Here is a 20,012-nt window from a genome sequence, read left to right as displayed (position 1 = left end):
ACAGAGTCGGACATGACTGAAGCGACTTAGCAGCAGCAGCAGCAGCCTTTAGTTGAGCAACCTCTACAGCCCCCAGCCAGTCGGCTTCCTCTGTGTGATCTTATTGTCTCTTTTGACCCCCATCCCCACCCAACCTGTGCAGGTCCAACCCAGATGATAAGCTCTCTGAGGGCAGAATCTGTGCCTGTCTTCTTTACTGCTGTTTCCTCATGCCCACACACATTACCCAGCACAGAGTAGTCACTAAATAAATATTGGTTATGACTGCAGAAACAAAAATCTCAGGAAATGAGGTCTCAGTTCAGAGAGGAAGGGCTGCTGACCCGTGCCACACAGCCAACAAGTATTCCTATAGCCTGGCCTGTCTAGACTGGGCCCTCTCTGGAGACCTATTACTCCTCTGCCCAGTATCATATATGTAGAATGAGTCAGACAAGAAAGGCAACTGTCAGAGCAGAAGCCAAGATGGAGAGGAGAGGGGATTGGTAAAACAGTACAGGACAGCGTCCCAAAGCTCTTTTCTTGCTGCCTGGTGCTGAGGTCTCTGTCTTCCCAGGGTGGAGCTCCAAAATCTGACTCCATCCTTATAAAAGAGGGCTCTGTGCCCTGCACCTTAGCAATAAATACCGACTCTCCCCACACCACCCCCTCCCCGCTTTAGACATAGGCTCTGGCTCCACCTCCTAGTGTGACATCTGGTCTCCGCCTCCTCCGAAGAGATGCTATGGCTCCGCCCCTTCCGGGTAATAGGTAAGCCACACCTCTAGAGCGTGACGCTGTCTCTGTGACATAACGAAAAGGTCTGCTTCCGGGGTGGAGCCAGGGAGGGTGGGCGTTTAGGCTGCGCCGACCCCTCAGCCCCCCTGCAGGTGACCCTATCCCCCGAAAATCCTCACCCGGGGCCCCAAATATCCCGGCCCTATGACCTCCAAGCCCTATCACCTAAATGCCCCACGCCCCCGAGGTGACCGACCTCCCAATCCCTTAATGTCTAGTGCCTCCCAGATCTTCAACCCTGTCCCGAGTCTTCCCAGGGCACCTGTCTCATATTACCCTAGAACAAGTCAGTCTTGTCCACAGAATGACAGAGAAGGGGACCTGGGGTTGGGGAATTCTTGATCCAATCATGCCGCTCCCCAGGAGACGTTCGGAACCCAGGACATGTCGGGATTGAGGAGATACGAGGTGGCGCTGGAGGCGGAGGAGGAGTGAGTGGAGGCGGGGTTCTGCGGAGGAGGAACCTAAGCCGCTCTGGGGTGGGGGGGCGGGGAGGGCGCGTGTTCTTTGGGGGCGGGAGAAGCTGGAGGGGTGGGGCCTCTTAGGGGCGTGGGCTATCGAGAACCGCCTCTAGGGGGCGGGGCGGAGCTTTCCAAGAGAGGGGCCAGGCGTCCAAGGGGCGGAGTCTGTGGGGTCAGCCCCGCTCCGCCCCGCCCGGCTCTGCCTTCTCTTTGCAGGATCTACTGGGGCTGCTTCTACTTTTTCCCCTGGCTGCGCATGTGGCGAAGGGAGCGGAGGTGAGGGGGCTGCGATACCGCGGACCCGCCCGGGGAATGGACCAAACTCAGTCCGGGAGAACCTATCGGGGGGAAGCTGGGAGCCCCCTCCCCATCTCAGGCCAGTGTTGGGTCGCCCTACAGCTCGGCGCACCCTCGGGAGCAGAAGCTGGAGCCTCTGCGGGGCCTGATGAGCTGTCTGTCAAGTGGCCTGGGCACTGCTCCCCAGCGCTCCGGCCGCAGCCTCCCCCGCCGCACCCCGGCCGCCACTGCTCAGCCAGCCGGTGCATTAAAGATTTAAACCAGAGCCACCGTGCTGCCCTCCTGACTCTGCCGCCGCTGCCGCCATTCGGGCTGGGAGCCCCTCTCCACGCCGGCTGTTTCCTTACTGACAGGGCCTCTCTCCCTGATAGAGTGCCCTTCCGTGTACAGGCTCCCATTATTCCTAAGAGTCCCTCATCAGAATCAACCTCCCCTTACTATCAGTGACTGCCTTCCACCACCTAATCCCCCACCCCGCCACACACACACTCATCACTCTGAGTGCCCTGTATGGAGGGAACTGAATAATCCTGACCTGATCCTCCTCCCAACCTGATCCCCACATCCCTAAATTCTCACAACCCCAGCTCTCTGCTGCCACCTTCCTCCTAGACAAGACTTTGCCAAGTGTCTGAAGGATCTTCTCATGGGAGAAGATCTAAAATATTTTTCAAGTCCATAGTTGTAGGAAGTAGGCTGTGAGAGGAGGGAAAGATTCATAGAAGCTGTGCTGTCAGCCTGCCATAGGGGAATGACTTAGAGCTGTTGAAGGTCTTTCCTACAGTTAACACCCCAGCTACTGGCTCCTCCAGTCTGATCCCAAGTTTAAAGATAATTGACATCAGGGAATTCCCTGATGGTCCAGTGGTTAAGATTGTGTGCTCCCACCACAGAGAGCACAGGTTCCATCTCAGGTTGGGAGACTAAGATCCTGCATGCCAGTGTGGCACAGCCAATAAATAAATAAATGAAGTACAAAGATTCTTGGTATCAGTCCCCCACGTTACCTCCCTAGGAGAACCCAGTGGCCCCTGCTCCCTACCTTCCTTGTCTGTCTTGTCATCTGGTTGGCCTGAAATCCACTAGTTCCTAAAGTGATGAAGGGTGAGGGACTTCTAGGGGACCTGCTTTCAATTAGGGACTCACCCCAGCACCAGGGAGGGCACCAAGAATTAAGCTAAAAAGAGAGCTCAGTTTGTGAGTGGGGGCAGAGCTGGCTTTCAGCCTGGGGCCGACCCTTCCATAGCAGGCTATAGCTGGCCCTGTCTTTGGAGAAGCCAGAGGGGAGAGATGGGTACATATCTGGAAGACTTGGTTTCTTCCTTCCAAGCTCTCTGGACTGACTGGTCTGGGAAAAACTATACAGTGTGTGACAGACAGCCAGCTGATGAAGATTTGTGACAAGATGATGGTGCCTTAGTGGCTGCACCCAAGCTCTGGGGCACAAGTCCAGACTGGAGGGTGGGTGACAGATTGTAAGGCCTCTGGTATTAGAAATTCCAAGATGAGTGACCTCTGGGTTGTGGCCACCCTCAAGAATGGATGCAGGCTCTTGAGGCATTTCCTCACAATGTCTGCATCAAGAACCCTGACCAAAGTGGAGTACCCTGTCCAACCCTGGACCTAAACCTCAGAATCCTCAGGATACTCAGACTTCCTGAATATCCACAAAACAGACTCCAGAGAAGGACCTCTGAGCCTTAAACTGGACAGGAGCACGAGGAGAAGCTCAAGTTGTTCAGCCTGGGAGGGAATTAGTCCCTACTCTGGAGCTGATGGTCCCTTCTGATTGGTGCAGCAGGAAGATGCCCAGGGAAGTGTTGAGTCCCTGTCCCAAGAGTAGGCCTGCCCCATACAGGGTAGGTAGCTGGTCACAGAGCACAAGGTTACAGATGGCATCCCTGAAACAACCAGATAAGGGCTGGATTATTGGGTTATGACTCAGTTTATGTTTCACATAGAGAGCAGGACAGGAGGGTTGAAATCTCCAGACCGAGAGTGGGAAATTCTTCAAGGTGCCAAGGGCACTAAACTTAGCAGCTTGCCCCCACCCTATGCTGGTCCCAGCTCCCTGGAAAGGACAGGAGGAAGAAGAGGAGGCATAGTTTTGCTTTGGGGTGGGGGGATTAAGGGGAAGAGGAGGTAAGGGCTGGATACAGGATTTAAAGAGAAGGGACAGGAAGGAGATGGGAGCTTGGGGTTTTAGCAAGAGTATGGGATTCAGAGGGTATAAGGGTTGGTTGGGGGGGGGGGATAGTTCTTCCAGGCCAACAATAGAGAGAAAGAGGAATTTGAATAAAGGAGAGATAATTGAACTCTGGAATCTGATGTCTCAAAAAGTCAAGGACTGGAAGCCCCAGGCACCTGCTGGTAGGAGGCTGGCATCTCTGGGACAGGACTTGGCAAAAACAGGAAGGTAAGATTTCTTGGGTCTTTTACCTGTTTGACAGCAGCAACCTGGCACCAAAGAACTTTGATCTTCCCTCATGTGCGCTCTTATCTACCTCATCCTTCCTCTGTCTCATCTTCCTGGGAAAAGCAACCCCCACCTCAGTTATCCCCAAGGCACCGCATTACCACCCAAAAGAACTTCTCCCAGCTTCTCACTCTGAATGTGACTGGCCCAGGTGAGACGACTTCTCAGCCAAAAGTCTGCTTTCAGGACCCATTCCCATCAATGTCTGCTGATAAGACAAGCAGGCTAGGACAGGAAATGGGGAGGGGAAAACGAAAGCAAGCTGGTGCCAGCCTGCCCTGTGCTCCCATCCTACCCACAGTGCCCTCATCAGAATTTGGGTGTGCTAGTGTGATTGTGTGGTGGGATGATTGTGAAAACACAACTGTGTGGGAGTGGGACTTTGAGTATAACCGGGGCTATATGATTCTGTCTGGGGTTGTCTGACCATGTGAGGTTGATCCAGTGACTGAGGTGTGACTGTGAATGTGTAACTATAGGTATGAGTGTGAATATCCTCATTGGATCTCACTGTGGATCCTCTGCCCCCCTTACTGCACCATCTGCCCCCACGTGCATAACCCATCTCCCCAGCTTCTCTGCCCAGGACTTAGGAGCCCCTGGGAAATGACAGTCCTAAAAAAGGAGAGGTGGCACAGGGGTCTGTGGTAATTAGAGTCCAGGAATGTCACAAGATGAGCAATATATCTTCACCTGTGGCTGACTCACCTGGTGCCCCAGGTAAAAGGCACCCAGATAAAAGGTAGGGAAGGAGGAGGAGAGAGAAGGAAGTATCCAGGCTGAGCATCATGAAGGGGCCCTCACCCACCAGCAGCCTCCTTCTGCTCCTGTTGTTCCTGAGCCCAGACCCTGGAGGAGGTGAGTGAGTGGGGGTCTAGAAGGCCGGGGTTTGGGTGAATGGGATGGAGGGAAAGGGGCCCAGGAAGCCCAGCCTCCAGCCTTCTGATGGAGTTTGGGGTCAGAAGCCCTCTGAACACACGGTCCTGTTCCCCTAGCATTGCCACTGGTACTCAGCACTGCATGCTGTACTCAGCTCTACCGACAGCCACTCCCAAACAAGCTACTGAGGCGGGTCATCCAAGTGGAACTTCAGGAAGCTGACGGGGACTGTCACCTCCAGGCCTTCGTGTGAGCTTTGACTCTGCCCCTGATTTGTCCATGACTCTTACCTCAGTCCCAACCCCGGATGCTGATCTCCACCCCATCCCGATTGCTAATTCTGATGCCAACTCGGGTGTTCATCTGGCCTTTGCCTCTGACTCCTGGGTCTCACCCTCATCTCCCTAGTTATGACCGTGGCTTTGAACCTTTCCTTTCCCAGGCTTCACCTGTCTCAACGCAGGGTCTGCATCCACCCCCAGAACCGCAGCCTGATTCGGTGGTTTGAGCGCCAAGGAAAGAGGCTCCAGGGATCTCAGCCCAACCAGAGTTTGGAGCTCATAGGGAGAATGGGCTGGGGCCCCCAGTAGCCAAAGTAATAAAGCAATGATGCACAATAATCTCTGACTGTGGTCTCAAAGTTTGATGCACTCTCCTGTGGGTCCTGAATCTGGAGCTGTGAGACATGTCAATAGACAGAACCTCCTCATTCTCTTTATTCACACCCTCACAACTCCCGCCAGGGGCAAAGCCAAGAGCATAAGACCCACACACACTCCCCAGGTACCTATATACATACATGCAGAGAACACACATCCCCTGCCTCACATACACTTGGACACACACTGACATACACATCTACACACATTCTTCAGGTAGACCTCCAGCTCTGGGATGAAGCCAGGTCCAGGCACCTTTCAACTGGCAAGTTGGGAACACAGTGTCTCATAGAAATGGGCTCCAAACAGAACTTCCAGCTGAGAACCCGCCTCCATGGAGATCTGCTGTCCTGCCTGGGTTCCATCTGTCCATCCATCCACACCAGCATTATAGGTGGAATCAGCTGAAGGCCTCCAAGGTCCTCTACAGGTTTGGGACTCCTACAAGAAAGAGGAAAATCAAGGGAGATGGTAGGGCTAGATCTTGTCCCAGATTCCCTGAGAATGAGGGAGGGGACCCAGTTATGAGCCTAACACTCCAAGAATGAATAGGGCAGCCACTTTTGTGTAAGCCCCAACACCCTGGGGATGAAGGAGTGGATCTAGCTCCGGGCCCAGGCACATCAAGAATAGGGAAGGGGATCCAGTTACCCCAAGAATAAAGATGGACATCCAGCTCTGAGCATAATACCCTGAAAATGAAGGAGTCCCATCTAGGAGCCCCAGCATCCTGCACGAGACAGAAGAGACCCAACTCTGAGCCCAGGAACTCAAGAATGAAAGGCCCATCTCTGAGTCATAAGAATGAGGAGACCCACCTTTGATTCCCAAAACCCTTATGAGGATTAAGGCATGTGGCTGTTAATCCATACAGTCAAAATGAGGTCACACATCTCCCAAATCCAAACCTCCCAGATGTCACACTCACCTGGAAGCTTGTCCACTGAAATCATTGGGGCCAAGAGCCCAGATTTTTGGGGTCCATCCTTCTCATCTGGTCTCAACCTTAGCCTAGGGCACAAAAAAGAAGTTGTCTCCCTAACAATGTGGGGCATCTCAGACTCTTCCAAAAAGGTTTATTAGTAAAGGGTCAAGAGAGGAAAGAGTAGAATCATGAAGTTGGGAGTGGAAGAGAGAGGAGGAATGGTTCCAGAATCAGATATGCTGGGTTTGGGGTCATGAGGGGTAGGAATGGGTGTGGTCTGTGGGTATCAGAGCATCTGTGTGGGATCAGAGGCTGAGGGGCCAGTCACTTACCAGAGTCCCAATGCCAGGGCCCCAGCCACCAGTCCCAGGAAAGAGAAGATTCCCAAAGATGCCAGCACGGCCACCTGCTCCAGGGGGTCTCTGTGGTCTGAGGCGGAGGGTCACATGTCAGCTGCAAGAGCAAGCCTGCCTGACCAAACCTGGCGCCCCCTTTTCCCTGGGGCTTTGTCATTCTCTCCCACCTTTGCCCATCTGTTCAAGCTCACCAAGTGGCCGCGGGTCGGGTAGAAGGGACGGCCTTGGGGGAGTGGGGCTGTCCACCTGAGGCTCTTCCTCTGTCTGTGTGTGTTGCTGGTCCCCAACTGTCATCTCCTTCAGTAGGGGATCTGGAGGGAGATGACACCTGAGAACTGTCCACGAGGGGTGGGGACAGAGGCCAGAGCCTGCCAGGCGCCAGGAGAGGCTAGGACCGAGGTTGGACCCTGCGGCGCCTAGGAGGCAGAGCTTGAAGGGGCAGAGCCAGCTTTCAGTAAGTAAGCAGGGGTAAAGGCTGAGAGACAGGGTTAAAGCTAGGGCAGGTCTTAAGCTAGGGCAGGGCTGCAGGCAGTACAGCTGAAGCCAGGGGCTGCAACTGCCACGTGGCCAGCTAGTCCCTGCAGATAGATACTAGTTGGCTTGGCCTCTGCCCTTTCCTTAGGCTCTGTCTCTCACCGGTGCTTGGAGTCCCCCAGGCCTCGGGGCTCCAGGAGCTCCAGGTGCCAGCATCCAGAAAGTCCCGGGCGCTGACCCGCACGACATGGGGCAACCCAGCCACGGCATCGGTGATCACCTCCTCCAATCCAGCTGGCTCCACCTGGGAGTGCAGATAGTTCCCTGGCAGGTTATCCAGTTATAAGCACTCAGCCTTCCTGCCCTCCCACCCCCCTCCAGCCCCAGTCTGCAAAAAGCACCCTTTTCTCCCAGTCCAGTCCCTGTCAGTCTGATGCAGCCTTCTGGGCCTCATATAGGGTGGCTGGTGGTGTCAGGTCTATACCTAGTGTTCACAAGACAAAAGTGCATAGTGCATAGTTCTGTAGATAGGCTGTGATTTCAGACTGACTGCCTGGGTTCAGATCTTTGCTGTACCACTTACTGAGTGACCTTGGGCCTCTCTCTGTGCCTCAGTTTCTCCATTTGTAAATAGAGGTGAATACACCTAAAGGAGATAGTACATGTGTATACCTAAAGTACACCTAAAGGAGATAGTACACCTAAAGGAGATAGTAAATGTGAAGTACAGTGCTTGGCAGACAGTGTTCAGTAAATATTGGTTACTATCTGAGGCAGCAGCTCCCTGGGCCTGATGCTAGCCAATCTCTGCCACCTCCAGAGGTGGGAATTCACCTTTATTCACACATGAGTGTATCAGTGTCTGTGCCTCTGGGTGAAAGGCCCTCCCTTTCCTAGAAAAGTTATTTTTAAAAAATCACTGCTATCTACCCACAGATGGGCTGACATCAGTTACAGCCCCGGAGGGCAGAGGGTGGAGGCGCAGTTCCTGTGACAAGGCCTGGCCTAGGGAGAGTGCTCTGTAGGCGGGGAGCCCACTGGGCATCAGTGACCTGCCAGATCTGGTCATGAAGAACACCAGCAACAGGAAACTAGAGACAGGACCCACAGCCCCAGATCGGGGGGCACTCCAAGGCCTCACCGTAGACCAGGCTGGATGCTGTGCTGGACGGTACTGCAGTCGGAACTTGAGCAGGAAGTGGGGCTGGCGGGGCCAGGTGGCAGGGTACATCCAGCTAGCATGCAGGCGGCGAGGATAGCCAGGCACCGACTCTACCCGCAGCCCCTGGGGTGGGTCAGGGCGCACTGAGGGCAGGTGAAAGGGGAGTGGGGGACACAAAGTCAGGGCACAAGAGAGGTACTTATCCTTCCCCCACCACCTCCTAAGGGAAGGCAGGTGTGTGCCTAAAAGTCCCAGAGGGGAGGCACTGCCGAGGAACTTGAGGAAACCTTAGGCTTGATCATCCCTTAGGCTAGAAATCTATCTCTCATCCCTGTTATCTGAGGACGGATTTTTGAAATGTTTGTTGAGTGAGTTAAAGAGTGATCTGTTTTCCCTCCAAGGAAGATGAGTTGGCCCAAATTCCAGCCAGAGCCTTCGTGATCCCCTCCCACACATAGATCAAGAGGAAGCCAGCAAGGGCTTCCACTGGGCAGGGAGGATGTGTAATGGAGCTGCCTTCAGCACTGGGCCTGGAAGCAGAGAGGCAGCACTGGGGTTGGGCGGCCAGGAAGGACTTGTAAGGGAAGGGGGTGGTGGCAGTAGCTTCTAGAAGCTGATGTAACCCTGCCTCCTAGGGTTCTGATCTCTTTGGATTCTTCTTAAGTCTCGCTGGGGGCCATCTGTGTGCTGAAATGGACCTGTGTTGGGAGGGAACTGTGTGGGAGCTCAGAGGAAGGAGGGTTATGAATTATGGGGGTATCTATACTTTGGGGCCCAATCTGGGGTCTCTGTGGTCAGGATCGGGGGAGACCTCTAGGACTGGGTACTCACAGATGCTCTGCAAGCTCACATCCAGCAGGCGGGTGCTGGCCCCCAGGGGGTTCACTTCAGTCACATTGATCCGATACTGGCTCCAAAACTCTGCCCCATGGACTACACAGCGCGCCACCCCAGGGGGGTCCTGTGAGCATGGCCAGGGCCCTGTGGATGGACTCATCCTAGGAGGAAGGATGTGGAATTGAACTCTGGAAATGCTCACTGTGGGATCCAGCTAGAATCCCCAGTTTCCCCCTCACGTCCTACCTTTGGCCATCAGCTCCCGGCACAGTCTTCTTCCTGGCAGGGAAGAGGTCATCTGAGGTCAGGAAGGAACGGAGGGTCCTCCCTCTCTCTCAGGCCTCCTTCAGTACCTCCCTACCTACTCCCACACCCACGTTTTGCTATACACCCAAACATATAGGCATACACACCGGATGCTGAACTCACCTGTAGGAGGTGAGGTAGCGGGTGGGTAAACCGCTAACCTGGCTGGGACTCCAAGTGCAGGAGAAGTTCTCGTAGTCAGCAGCTCGGCAGGAAACAACAGGGCGGGCCGGGGGGTCTAGGGGCAGAGGGTGCAGCTGGAGAATGAGAAGTCCCCAGGCCCTCCCCATCCCAGAGGGCTTCCTCTGGGCCTGAAGTCCCTCAGGAGCCCCACTTCTCATCACTCTCCCACAGCACTCCTCCCCAACTCACAGCCTAGCCTCAGGGTCACCATGCCCCCAAGTGCACCATCCAGGGTCCGGCAGATATAGGTGCCCTCGTCAGTGCCTTCTGCCCGGGCCAGGACCAGTTCGGGCCCTAGCCCAGAGTCAGGTCCCTGGAGCAGCCTTGTCTCCCCGTTCCGAAACCAGGACACCGGGGCCCTGAGGGTGAGATGAGATGATGATAGATAGAAGGAAGAGTCAAAGTATGAGTCAGACCATGCCATAGCTCTCCACTGGCTTCTTGATATGCTTGTGGTAAAGTTCAAACTCCATTTGCTGGCTTACAAAGCCCCTGGTGATCTAGCCCTCACCTTACTTTTCTTCTTCATCACCTCCCTCTCTCCCCTTCCACCACTGCACTTCAGTTAGGTTATGCTTCTTTCAGTTCAAGACTGTGAAGCTCAGGAATTCCCTAGTGGGCCAGTGGTTAGGACTCTGTGCTTCCACTGCTGAGGGCCCAGGTTCGATCCCTGGTCAGGAAACTAAGATTCTGCAAGCCAGGGCATGGCCAAAAATAAATAAATTTTAAAAGTTTAAAAATCTGACTTTTTAAAAAAAGTATGGAACTCACTCCCACTTCAGGGCTTTGCACTAGCTGTTCTGTCAGGAAGGCTTGCTTATACCATAACCTTCAGAAATCAGCTTCAATATCACCTCCTCATGGACTCTCCTAACGGTCCAGTGTCTAGACTCCACATTCCAAATGCAGGGGGCCCAGGGGGCCCCAGGTTTGATCCCTCATCAGGGAATTAGACCCCACATGCCACAACTAAGACCCAGGGCAACCAAATAATATATATATATACATATATATCACCTCCTCAGAGAGGCCTTCCCTGATGACCAATAAAAAGTGATCACTCAGTTCTCCTCTTCCACATCACTCCCTTTTGATTTTCTGCCCTGCAGGTATTACTACCTGGCATCTTGCCTGGCTTATGCACTGCTGTATCCCAGGTCTAGCTAGAACAGACCAGGCAATTAGCAGGCGCTCAGTACATGTAGGTTGAAGGTTTGGTTGAATAAGGATGGTTTGAGAGTTAGGACAGAGAGGTGAAGGTTACAGATACAAGGGGCTAGGATGGGAGAGGTCTGAGGACTGGGCAAGGTCAAGAAAGCATCGTGAGAAGGTTCCATCAGCCCAACAAGCTGGTGGAGCACTTACCCAGCAGTCACTCCAGGGCAACACAGCGTCAGGGCCCTGCCAGGCTGCCCATACTGGACCCCTGTGGAAGGCACTTCTGAGCAGAGGCTCTTCCTTTCCCTCTCTCCCTTCCTACCCCACATTTTGTGAGAGTGACAGGATAAGGGGTGGACTTTTAAGACTCGAGTGGGGTCATAGGGTCACAGCATCATGTTATAATCTGGAGACAGAGCTCAAAGGGCAGGGTGGAGAGGGAATGTTGCCAGGTTGGATGTCAGCGGTTGGAAGGGTCACACGGCAGGCCTGAGAAGGGGCACAGTCCTGGTGGCATCACAAATCAGAGATGGGGGTCATACAGCAGGGTTCTTCTCACCTGGGGGGCCCCAGGCCTGGGGGCAGGGAGAGGAGGCAGACACCAGGGCTGCAGCCACGGCCACCAGGACCCTGCTCAGCCCTGAGCAGCTGCTGCTCATCTGCGGGGAGAAAGGCAAGGTCAGCGATACCCCATGCCCAAGACGGGAGGCTAAAGCCTGCCTCCTCCTCTTTCAAACTGGGGCTTTCTAGGAGGAAAAGAGGTTCCATGTGGGGTAAGGCTATCAGACATCATTGGAGGATCTGATGTAAGGTCCCCTTTCCACCATACACCTAGTGCTGTGTGTGAGTACACACACACACACACACACACACACACACCCCATCACACCCTCCTTCTCAGTCATGGGCTTAGGGCCCAGAACAAAAGCCAGAGGCAACAGCCTCTGCCAGCACCGCCCCCAGCACCCCCCCCAACACCACCCTTGGCGCCCACCCCTGGCACCAAGCGCTGGCTCAGGCTCCATCACTCCCCTTAACTCCTCCAATCCAGCTGTTGGGAATTCCATGTCCATCCCCACCTGGCCCAGGGACAGCCACTGCCTCTGACTGACCTGTGGCCGCCCTTGTCACCCTGGGGCGGGGACTGTCAAGGGTGGGTCTGAGCCCACCCTGCTCCCCTGCCATGAGGCCTAGCCCTGCACTGCCTGCCAAGCCTGGCCCCTTGCTCTGGCTATTTGGGCCACTCCTCTGAGCCTGACTCTGGAATCTTGTTGGTCTCAAGCCTGGGAGGCTGGACAGGGCTAGGGTGCAGGCTGAGGCTGCAGAGTTAAGCAGATCCAGATGCCCGGGCTGCTGCCAGAGGCTGGGGCGGGCAAGGAGCCAGCAGATGGAGACAGGGTGGCGGGAGAGGAGAGGAGGCTGAGAGGAGCTAGGAGCCTGGGGGAACAGGAGGCTGGGGTGGGGGCCACGGGACCAGAGATGCCCAGAGATCAGGACTGGGAGGCGGTGGGGGCTGGGCCAGGGCAGCAGAATCTCACAAAGGCTGAAAACATAACCAGCTGTGTATGTGTGGGGGATTGGGGTGCTACAAGAGAGGGATTCAGGCTGGGAGAAAACAGGAGGAGGAAGGCAGTGGGGAGGTGGGAACTGGCGCAGGAGAAGGGACAGATGGAGAAAGAGCCCCAGGCAAGGGCTCTAGAAGAGGGAGAGCCCAAATCCTCCCCACCCACAAAGCTAAGCAGGGACCTCTATGTGTCTGTGTGTCTGTCGGAGTGTGTCCAGTGGCTCACCCCGGCCCCCCAGGCACATTTACCCTGCTCAGCCCTGCCCTACCTCGGTGATCCCAGTGGCTGACTGTCCATGGCCTCCAGGACTTCCTCCCACCAGCTACAGCCCCGTCTCAGCTCCACTCAGTTCTGCGACCCCAGAATCGTCCCCTCCTTCCCCTTCCCTGCCCCCGCCCCTCTGGGCCCCCGCAGCTCCGCCGGCCCCTAGCCAGGCCCCCTCCCCCTCCTCCCGCTTCCCCTCCCACCCCCTCTCACCCAAGGCCCTGGGAAGGGAAGAGGCCTCCCCCAAGTCTGGAAAGGAAGCCACAGGCACAGCCAGGCACAGCCAGAGAGAAAGGAGGGCTGCTCTGTCCCTGTCAGTGAGAGGTTCCCGGTGTTCTCACACAGCCAAACACAGGCATACTCATGGGGGGATTCCCTAGGCATCAACAAAGACACTCCCCTGAACACACGTGGACACAGTCAAATGAAAAAGCAGACACACACTTGTGCTCCTACTTTTTTCATATTAACTTCCCAGCAAATATTTCCTTAGGGTACAGCTCGCTGTGTTTTAAGGGGAAGAGAGGCCCCATGTTGAGGGATATAAAGAAAAGCCAAAGAGTCCAGCTTCCCCCTCCCCTGGACGTTCCAGCCATTTCTCACCTCCCCCCACCTTTCCCCTCTCCTCTTCAGGCCCCAGCACCAGGAAATGCCTTTGGTCCCTGGTGCCAGGCTCACAAGACCCACACTTACCCTCAGACACACACTCTCAGATACAGCCACTCACAGTTACACCGATACACTGAGACATGTACATTTACACATACCCAGACATGCACAAAGACACAGACATCGCAGTCTTCCTTGCACAGTCACACACACACTTAGCACTCCGCCCCTGGGATGGGGTCACAGCACTCCCTGTGAACAACTCCTCATCATGGTTTAAGCCTCTTCTTTCAAGGGGCTCTTAGCAGAGATCCCTGGGGAGATGAAACTGTGAAGAGACACACAGTGTGAGCTCTAGGAAGAAAGTAATAGGGAGAGGAAAAGACATATAGAAAACTGAGTCAGGCAGGGAAACAGAAAATAAGGATCAAGGGGCCAGTGACAAAGGAGCACTAAAAGAAGGGGAAGCCAAGTGTGTTGGGATGGGTCCGTCCATGCAGGCCACTGAGTAGAAAGGTCAGTGCCATCAGCTACCTACTGAAGTGGGTCCCTAAGATGCAAACCCAGCTCCACCCATCCCCAATCTAACAGTCATGACACAGGACACACGTGGAGTGCAAGTCCCATTCTTACTCTGCCATGGCTAAAGTCACACCTGAGCACACACAAACCCAGCCACGCACTCTCACGCTGGCAGACATGATCTCAGATCCCGCAGAGACCTTCCCAAAACACAGTTGCCCCGGTGTGCTCACAGGCCCTCTCACCCGCACAAACGCTTGACCCAGTCTCTGCCCCCACACTGCACACTGACAGACACACGCACACGGAATCGCACACCCGCACAGCCACATGCAGACTCAGCCACAAGCACAGCGACACCCCCAGGCATCCTAGCTGACAGTTGCACCAAGCGACACTGTTGTGAAGTCTCGCACACTGACATCGTCACACACAGCCTTGGCAGTCTCACACGCGCGCGCGCACGCGCGCGCGGACACACATACACGCGCGCGCGCACGCGCGCACACTGACAGCCCGTCAGTCGCTCAATCCCACACCTCCCTGCCCCGCCCTCTCCTGGCGAGGCTCCCGCCAGTTCACCCGCGGCCCCATCAGGCCTCACCTTCCGCGGCCGCCGCCGCCAGCGCCCTCCGCCCTCGCCCTCGCCCTCGCCCTCGCCCTCGCCCTCTGCCCCGGCCTCGACTCCCTCCCGGCCTGGGGCCCCGCCGTGGGGGCGGCTCCGCCCAGGCGCCAATGGAAGGAGCGGGGTGAAATAGGGGGGGTCTCGGCCCATTGGAGCCTCCAACTGCCAATCACCTCCACCCCCCACCTCGGCCGGACACTTCCTGTCCCGTCTGGGACTGAGGAGGCTGCCGCCGCCGGGGGACAGATCGTGGAGCCGGGTTCCTGGGTCCGGGCCCCGAAAGCCCCTCCTCCTGGGACCGCGGGACCCGAAGCTCCCAGTCCCCTCCCGCTCCCAGCTACCCGCAAACAAAGCCTCAGGTTTTGTGGCTTAGGAGCTACTGGGCAGGTGACCGGGGAACCTGAAGGTGCCCCTGACTCCAGATAAGACAAGGAGGTGGACTGCTGTTAAGGCGGTCGGTCTCAAACGTCGCTGGACATTGTGGTTTTATAACCGCCAAGCCACACTCCAATTAAATCACTACTGTTTAAAACTCCCCGGATGACTCCAAAATGCAGGCCATTCAAAGGTGTAGGATCAAATGTGCATGTGTGTGTGTGTGTGTGTGTGTGTGTGCGTGTGTGTGTGTGTGTGTGTAGTAGCAATGTATGTCTTAAGAAACTAGCAGTCCATCTAATGTTCCAATCCCCAGTCAATGGGGGCTCAAGGAAAATGTGTGTCACGTTTGTCTGAGCTTCTTCAAAACAGAGCAACACTCCAAGTTGACCTTTCCCCTCCAGGGTCTCTAGGAAGACAGGACCCGGGGCTAGAAGGCAGTGAAGGTTCACCTGGGTCAGGGTATTACGGTCCTGCGTGATGTGATTTCCCCTCCCGGAGACTCAGTTTCCTTAGAAAGAAAGGAGACAAAAAGTGTTCTGGCCATTCCTGCATCACTCACAAGCTCCTGACTTCACCTAAATGTTTGGAGGACCCTGGCTGCATCACATCTCCTGGGTTGTATGACTTGTTATTCCCGCAGTTACAGTCTTGCCAGGGAAACAGGTCCAGAGAAGCAGGGGTAGAACCAGGTCACTCTGCAAACCATGCCTCTGGGTCCTAACTCTGGCAGCCCCTCCCTGCCAGGGCTGTCTTCTGTCCTCTGCAATGACTGGGGCACAGGGGTAACAGAGGTGTGCAGACACTATGCATACATGCTGCATGTGGGAGTCTGGAAAGGCCAAGGACAAAAAGCCACGTACACGTTCCCTGCCCGCCCATTCAGCCCCTGTGGGCTGGAGCAGAGCCAAGATGCAGCCACTCACAAAGCCAGGGTTCTGGCCAGTGGCCCAGGGCCTGGCCACTGACCACTGGGACTAGGATCCTCCTCCCCTGATGCCCACCAAACCCTCAGTTCCAAGCTTGGTGAGTTGACACCCTAGGGATGGTGCAAGGGAGGCTCTGGTTTTCCCAAAGCCTCAGCCAAAGATAAGAACAAAGGATTCTAAAACAATTTTAAACTGGGCTGCCTTTGTTACCCTAGGAGTAAAAGACTCTAAAAGCCACACTCGACACTGAGTATTAATTTTGTTCAGAGATTTGGGGCGAAGGAGAGGTGGGGAGGTTGCACTGTTAAATTTTTGCACATCTCTTGGAGACGCAGGTTCAATCCCTGGGTCGGGAAGATCCCCTTGGAGGAGGAAATGGCAACTCACTTCAGTATTCCTGCCTGGAAAATTCCACAGACAGAGGAACCTGGCGGGTTACAGTCCAAAGGGTCGCAAAGAGTCGGACACAACTGAGCGACTGAGTAAGCAAAAAAGTTGACAAAGAAAAGTTGTGGCTGGAGCTATGCCTTCAGCCTTTAACCCCAGACCCCCAGGGATCAGAGTTCACACTCCTCTGGCATTAGAATATGTGATTAAAGTTTGAGAAGCATAGTTTTATTGATCCCACATCTGCCCAAACTCTAAGCCCTGGTTCCTCAGGCAGAAGGCCCTGTGGTCAGCGTGGTCAGGCGATGGCTGCTGTCTCCCTGTCCTTCTGCCCTAGGCGGTAATGAACCTCAGGAAGTGCCCTTAGTCTCTCTGCAGCCTGGAAGGGGGAAAGGGGATAATTAGAGAGGGTAATGTTTGCCCAGAATGGGGTATGGAGTTCTGAGTGCAAGAAGACACTACACTGGGGAGGGTGAGTGGGGCAGGGAGGCTGATGAGAAGGACTGCTGGAATAGCCAGAGATGAAGGAGGTGAGCAGCTCTGGAGTCCCCAGGAATACCCAAGTTATGGGGGTTGTTAGGGTCATGATTGTTGGGATCCCTTGAAGAAACAGGAGAGAAAAGGGGACCCAAGGATCCAGGGTGTTCCAAGTCCTGACCTGCTCCGGGGTGAGGTCCCTCTGGGCCTGGGCAAGCATTTCATAGCCAACCATGAACTTCCGGACTGTAGCAGAGCGCAGGAGTGGAGGGTAATAATGAGCATGTAGCTGCCAGTGGTCCCAGTTGGCTCCAGCCTCTGATCCCGTGGGAGCCCCTGACAGAAAGAAGGCAGAGATGGTTGGGAAGGGTCCTTTCTTAGTTCTTCAGCCTAGCTCCCCAAACCATAGCAGGTACCTGAAAACTACATCTTCCAGCATTCTCTGCCAGAGAGACAAGGCACCGGAAAGCGCACTGGGAGACATAGTTTCACTAAGTTCACATCTCCACCCTCAGTTCCGGCATATCTGCTCTGAAAGCTTCCCCAGCAAGTGTTCCAAGGCCTGCTGGGAGCTGCAGTCCACTAAGCTGGGACCCAGGAGCCCAGAAATGGCATTGGGGATAGATATGGGTGCTCTGGAAGCCTCACCGTGCCAGCCCATGGAGTAGGGGAAGGATGTCTCAAATAGGTTGTCATACTTGGTCAAGAGCTTCTTCATGATGGAGGACAGATCTGGAATCAGAGCCTGACTCTCAGTCTGGGGCACAGATGCTGTCCCCACCAGAGCTATCCCCAGCCAAAGCCTGGCCCCAGGGGCCCCACTGGGAGACTCACCGTCACGCTCAGCAGGGGTCAGCTCAGGCAGCCGCCGCACATGCCGACGGGGCAGCAGTAGTGTCTGGAAGGGCCACACTGCCCAGAAGGGGACCATCACTAACCAGTGCTCACTAGTTAGGACCAGACGTTCCTAGGCCAACCCAATGGAAATGATGTCATCAAGGTGGGTGTGAGGAGGCCAGCAAATAGGCAAGGGAAGACAAAAAAACCTATGCAGAAACTGATGGCTTCTCACCACCTCTATCACTACGACCCTAGTCTAAGCCTTCATTATCTTCCCTTTAGCTTATTGCTGTGTCCTCCTAGCAAGTCTCTCTGCTACTTCCCTTCTACCCTTCTCCTTCACACACCTCTCCTTTTGGGGTGAGGCTAGGGGCTTCTTAGGGACACAAGATTTGGCTTTCTCCCACCTTCCTGAGCAGCTCCTGGCGGCCGTACTCCATGAGCAGAGGCTCTCCATGCTGACTCTGATAGGCCCGCTGACATCGTTCCTCACGCTGGGCAACATCTGGCAGGAAGCTGCTGGCCCACACCTGTCAAGGGGCAGGAGAAGAGCAGGCAGATCCTTCACCCCTGGAGCCTCCACATCAATAGCATACTTCCTCTGGCCCTTCCCTTACTCCAGTTCCCCACCCCACAGTGCCGGGGTGGACTCAGCCCAGATATCTATGGAAGCCCCTCACACTCTTACCTGGCAGTGGGGATGGGGGTTAGAACAGCCCATCATGGCTCCTTTGTTTTCAAAGATCTACAAGGTAGGAGTAGGGAGCTTTATAGCCAAAAAGACACCAAGTCAACCCCTCTCGACCACAGCCCATGGAATTAAAAGTATCAATTCCCAGAACCAAATTGTACCACCCCCTCCTTGACCATCTAGTAGAAGGCGCAACCTCACAGACCTGCACCCAAGGGTACTGGGCACCCAGTTCCTCTGTGACTGAGGCCCACGCATCAACGACAGCTCGGATCTCGGGGACTGACATGAGTGGCAGTGTCACATCCGACCAGGGGTGGAAGCACATGACCTTACTAGGTGGTGAAGGAAGGAGAGATGACATAGGTATAGGGCTTGCTGTGTTGGGGGTAGGGCCCAATCCTAGTATTCAGTCCAGGCCCCAGGTTGAAGGGTGTAAGAGTAGAAATTCATTGTTACCAAACTCCTCGAGCAGCCTCTGCTTGGAAAAGGGGGTGATCACTGGGTCCTAAGATAAAGGGGTATCACTCTCTGCAGCAGAAGTCCCCCAACAAGGAACAACCTCTTTGCTCCCCAACAGCACCCAGAGCCAGGTTACCTGGACTAGGGGCATCAGGCTGCAGAGCTGGGAAGTCGTTGTCAAACAGGAAGGTGCCTTCATAGTCAGGATTCACCTACAGACAAGGATGGGCTAGAAGCCTTTGCTGGCCCATACCACCAGTCATCTGGTGGGCCTCAAGGTTATAAGTAGGTGGGGAAAGCCACTCTGAGGTCAAAAAGACTTGGTGGGATATGACCTAGAAGGAGGTCCCCTCCTGTGAGGTGAAGGGAAGCTGTAAGGGAAAGGAGATGGAGCTACTCCCCCTACTCCCACCCCGCCACCCCCAGCCCCTGTCAAGCATGCAGATGTAGGATCTAAAGACTGACCTCTCCATTGGCCCGTGTGGCCCCCGGACAGAGAGGGTTGTGGGGGTCATGGCGGGGTACTGTTGTCAGAAGCGGGGGCTCTACCTGCCCCTGCCAGGGACGCTTCATGCGGTGCGCTGACACCAGCACCCACTCATCTTGTAAGGGGTTGTAGCGGATATGCTGATGCTCTGGCGGCAGAGAGTCCAGATCAGTCACAAAGCTCTCCGCCCTCTTCTCCCCTGCAGAAGGCCCAAGCTCGGATGCACCCCCTTGACCCCACCCTGCTCAAGAGCTAAAAGCCGGAGCTTGGGCGTTCCCAGCGCCAATTAGCCTGCAGCCCCAACACCAGCGTGTCCCTTCGCCGTGCGTGCCTGGACCGGTGGGCGCGCCGACCTGCGGGCAGGGACGACAACTTCCTAAGGAAGGGGAGGGTTCAGTTTCGCGTCCCAGCGAGTCCCGGCCGCCCTGCAGTTACCGCTTGCCCGGAAAGTTGTGGCCATGGCGTCCGCCTCTAACGCCTGCTAGCGCTGCTCAGGACACGCTCCGCGGCGCGACTGGAGGCCACCGTGGGCAAGGTATCGTCCGGAACTTTGAGCCTGCTCACTTCGCCCCCATCGCCTCGTCTGTCCGGCCCCGCCCCGGCCTCGATGATTGGACAGCCGCCAGCACGTGACAACCCGAGAGTCCGCCCCGCCAACTGGGGGCGGGGCTCAGGACTGACTACCCCTACAGGGGGCGACTTTGATGATCCCACTCTAGGGCCAAAGCCACTGAGCTACCCTGAAACAGCCTCTGTGAAACTGCTTACTACAGATACCTCAGCTCCAGAATGCTTAAAAGACTTATTTGCTGCATTAAGTCATTCATTT

General features: G+C 55.3%; 4 protein-coding genes across 12 annotated transcripts; 2 read left to right on the top strand and 2 right to left on the bottom strand.

The window, feature by feature from the left end:
• Window positions 1-810: 810 nt before the first annotated feature.
• Window positions 811-1,800, top strand: LOC145517559 (uncharacterized). 2 transcript variants are annotated; one of them, XM_081520303.1, is made up of 4 exons: window positions 811-869; window positions 1,141-1,208; window positions 1,455-1,514; window positions 1,638-1,800. In XM_081520303.1, the coding sequence occupies exons 2-4, from the start codon at window positions 1,162-1,164 to the stop codon at window positions 1,792-1,794; spliced, it is 264 nt and encodes an 87-aa protein (XP_081376429.1). In that variant the 5' UTR covers window positions 811-869; window positions 1,141-1,161; the 3' UTR covers window positions 1,795-1,800. The 2 variants fall into 2 exon arrangements, with proteins under 2 accessions (XP_081376429.1, XP_081376439.1); XM_081520313.1 differs by having other exon boundaries at window positions 1,081-1,208.
• A 29-nt stretch (window positions 1,801-1,829) lies between these two features.
• On the top strand, window positions 1,830-5,510 carry CCL27 (C-C motif chemokine ligand 27). Of its 2 annotated transcripts, none has more exons than XM_081520289.1 (4): window positions 1,830-4,162; window positions 4,732-4,869; window positions 5,007-5,139; window positions 5,333-5,510. In XM_081520289.1, the coding sequence occupies exons 2-4, from the start codon at window positions 4,800-4,802 to the stop codon at window positions 5,478-5,480; spliced, it is 351 nt and encodes a 116-aa protein (XP_081376415.1). In that variant the 5' UTR covers window positions 1,830-4,162; window positions 4,732-4,799; the 3' UTR covers window positions 5,481-5,510. The 2 variants fall into 2 exon arrangements, with proteins under 2 accessions (XP_081376415.1, XP_081376407.1); XM_081520281.1 differs by having other exon boundaries at window positions 3,172-3,951.
• A 68-nt stretch (window positions 5,511-5,578) lies between these two features.
• On the bottom strand, window positions 5,579-16,605 carry IL11RA (interleukin 11 receptor subunit alpha). 3 transcript variants are annotated; one of them, XM_081519627.1, is made up of 14 exons: window positions 16,227-16,510; window positions 15,363-15,421; window positions 11,510-11,609; window positions 11,158-11,218; window positions 9,982-10,151; window positions 9,733-9,847; window positions 9,550-9,582; window positions 9,298-9,464; window positions 8,446-8,609; window positions 7,467-7,608; window positions 7,022-7,141; window positions 6,807-6,903; window positions 6,478-6,560; window positions 5,579-5,990 (listed from the first exon to the last, which is right to left on the bottom strand). In XM_081519627.1, exons 3-14 carry the CDS (start codon window positions 11,607-11,609, stop codon window positions 5,974-5,976), a joined length of 1,269 nt encoding a protein of 422 aa, XP_081375753.1. In that variant the 5' UTR covers window positions 15,363-15,421; window positions 16,227-16,510; the 3' UTR covers window positions 5,579-5,973. The 3 variants fall into 3 exon arrangements, with proteins under 3 accessions (XP_081375753.1, XP_081375748.1, XP_081375740.1); XM_081519622.1 differs by having other exon boundaries at window positions 15,363-16,605; XM_081519614.1 differs by lacking the exons at window positions 15,363-15,421; window positions 16,227-16,510 and adding an exon at window positions 14,515-14,608.
• On the bottom strand, window positions 16,433-19,768 carry GALT (galactose-1-phosphate uridylyltransferase). Of its 5 annotated transcripts, none has more exons than XM_081519643.1 (12): window positions 19,619-19,768; window positions 19,515-19,559; window positions 19,162-19,331; window positions 18,833-18,908; window positions 18,694-18,742; window positions 18,440-18,569; window positions 18,232-18,288; window positions 17,951-18,073; window positions 17,538-17,670; window positions 17,352-17,435; window positions 16,885-17,039; window positions 16,433-16,605 (listed from the first exon to the last, which is right to left on the bottom strand). In XM_081519643.1, exons 1-12 carry the CDS (start codon window positions 19,641-19,643, stop codon window positions 16,525-16,527), a joined length of 1,128 nt encoding a protein of 375 aa, XP_081375769.1. In that variant the 5' UTR covers window positions 19,644-19,768; the 3' UTR covers window positions 16,433-16,524. The 5 variants fall into 5 exon arrangements, with proteins under 5 accessions (XP_081375769.1, XP_081375803.1, XP_081375785.1 ...); XM_081519677.1 differs by having other exon boundaries at window positions 19,515-19,536; XM_081519659.1 differs by lacking the exon at window positions 17,352-17,435.
• Window positions 19,769-20,012: the final 244 nt, after the last annotated feature.

This window comes from Giraffa tippelskirchi, chromosome 1 (genome assembly GCF_054371585.1).
Source record: "Giraffa tippelskirchi isolate mGirTip1 chromosome 1, T2T-mGirTip1v1.2.pri, whole genome shotgun sequence".
Taxonomy (NCBI): domain Eukaryota; kingdom Metazoa; phylum Chordata; class Mammalia; order Artiodactyla; family Giraffidae; genus Giraffa; species Giraffa tippelskirchi.
This window is presented reverse-complemented; position numbering and strand designations above follow the sequence as displayed.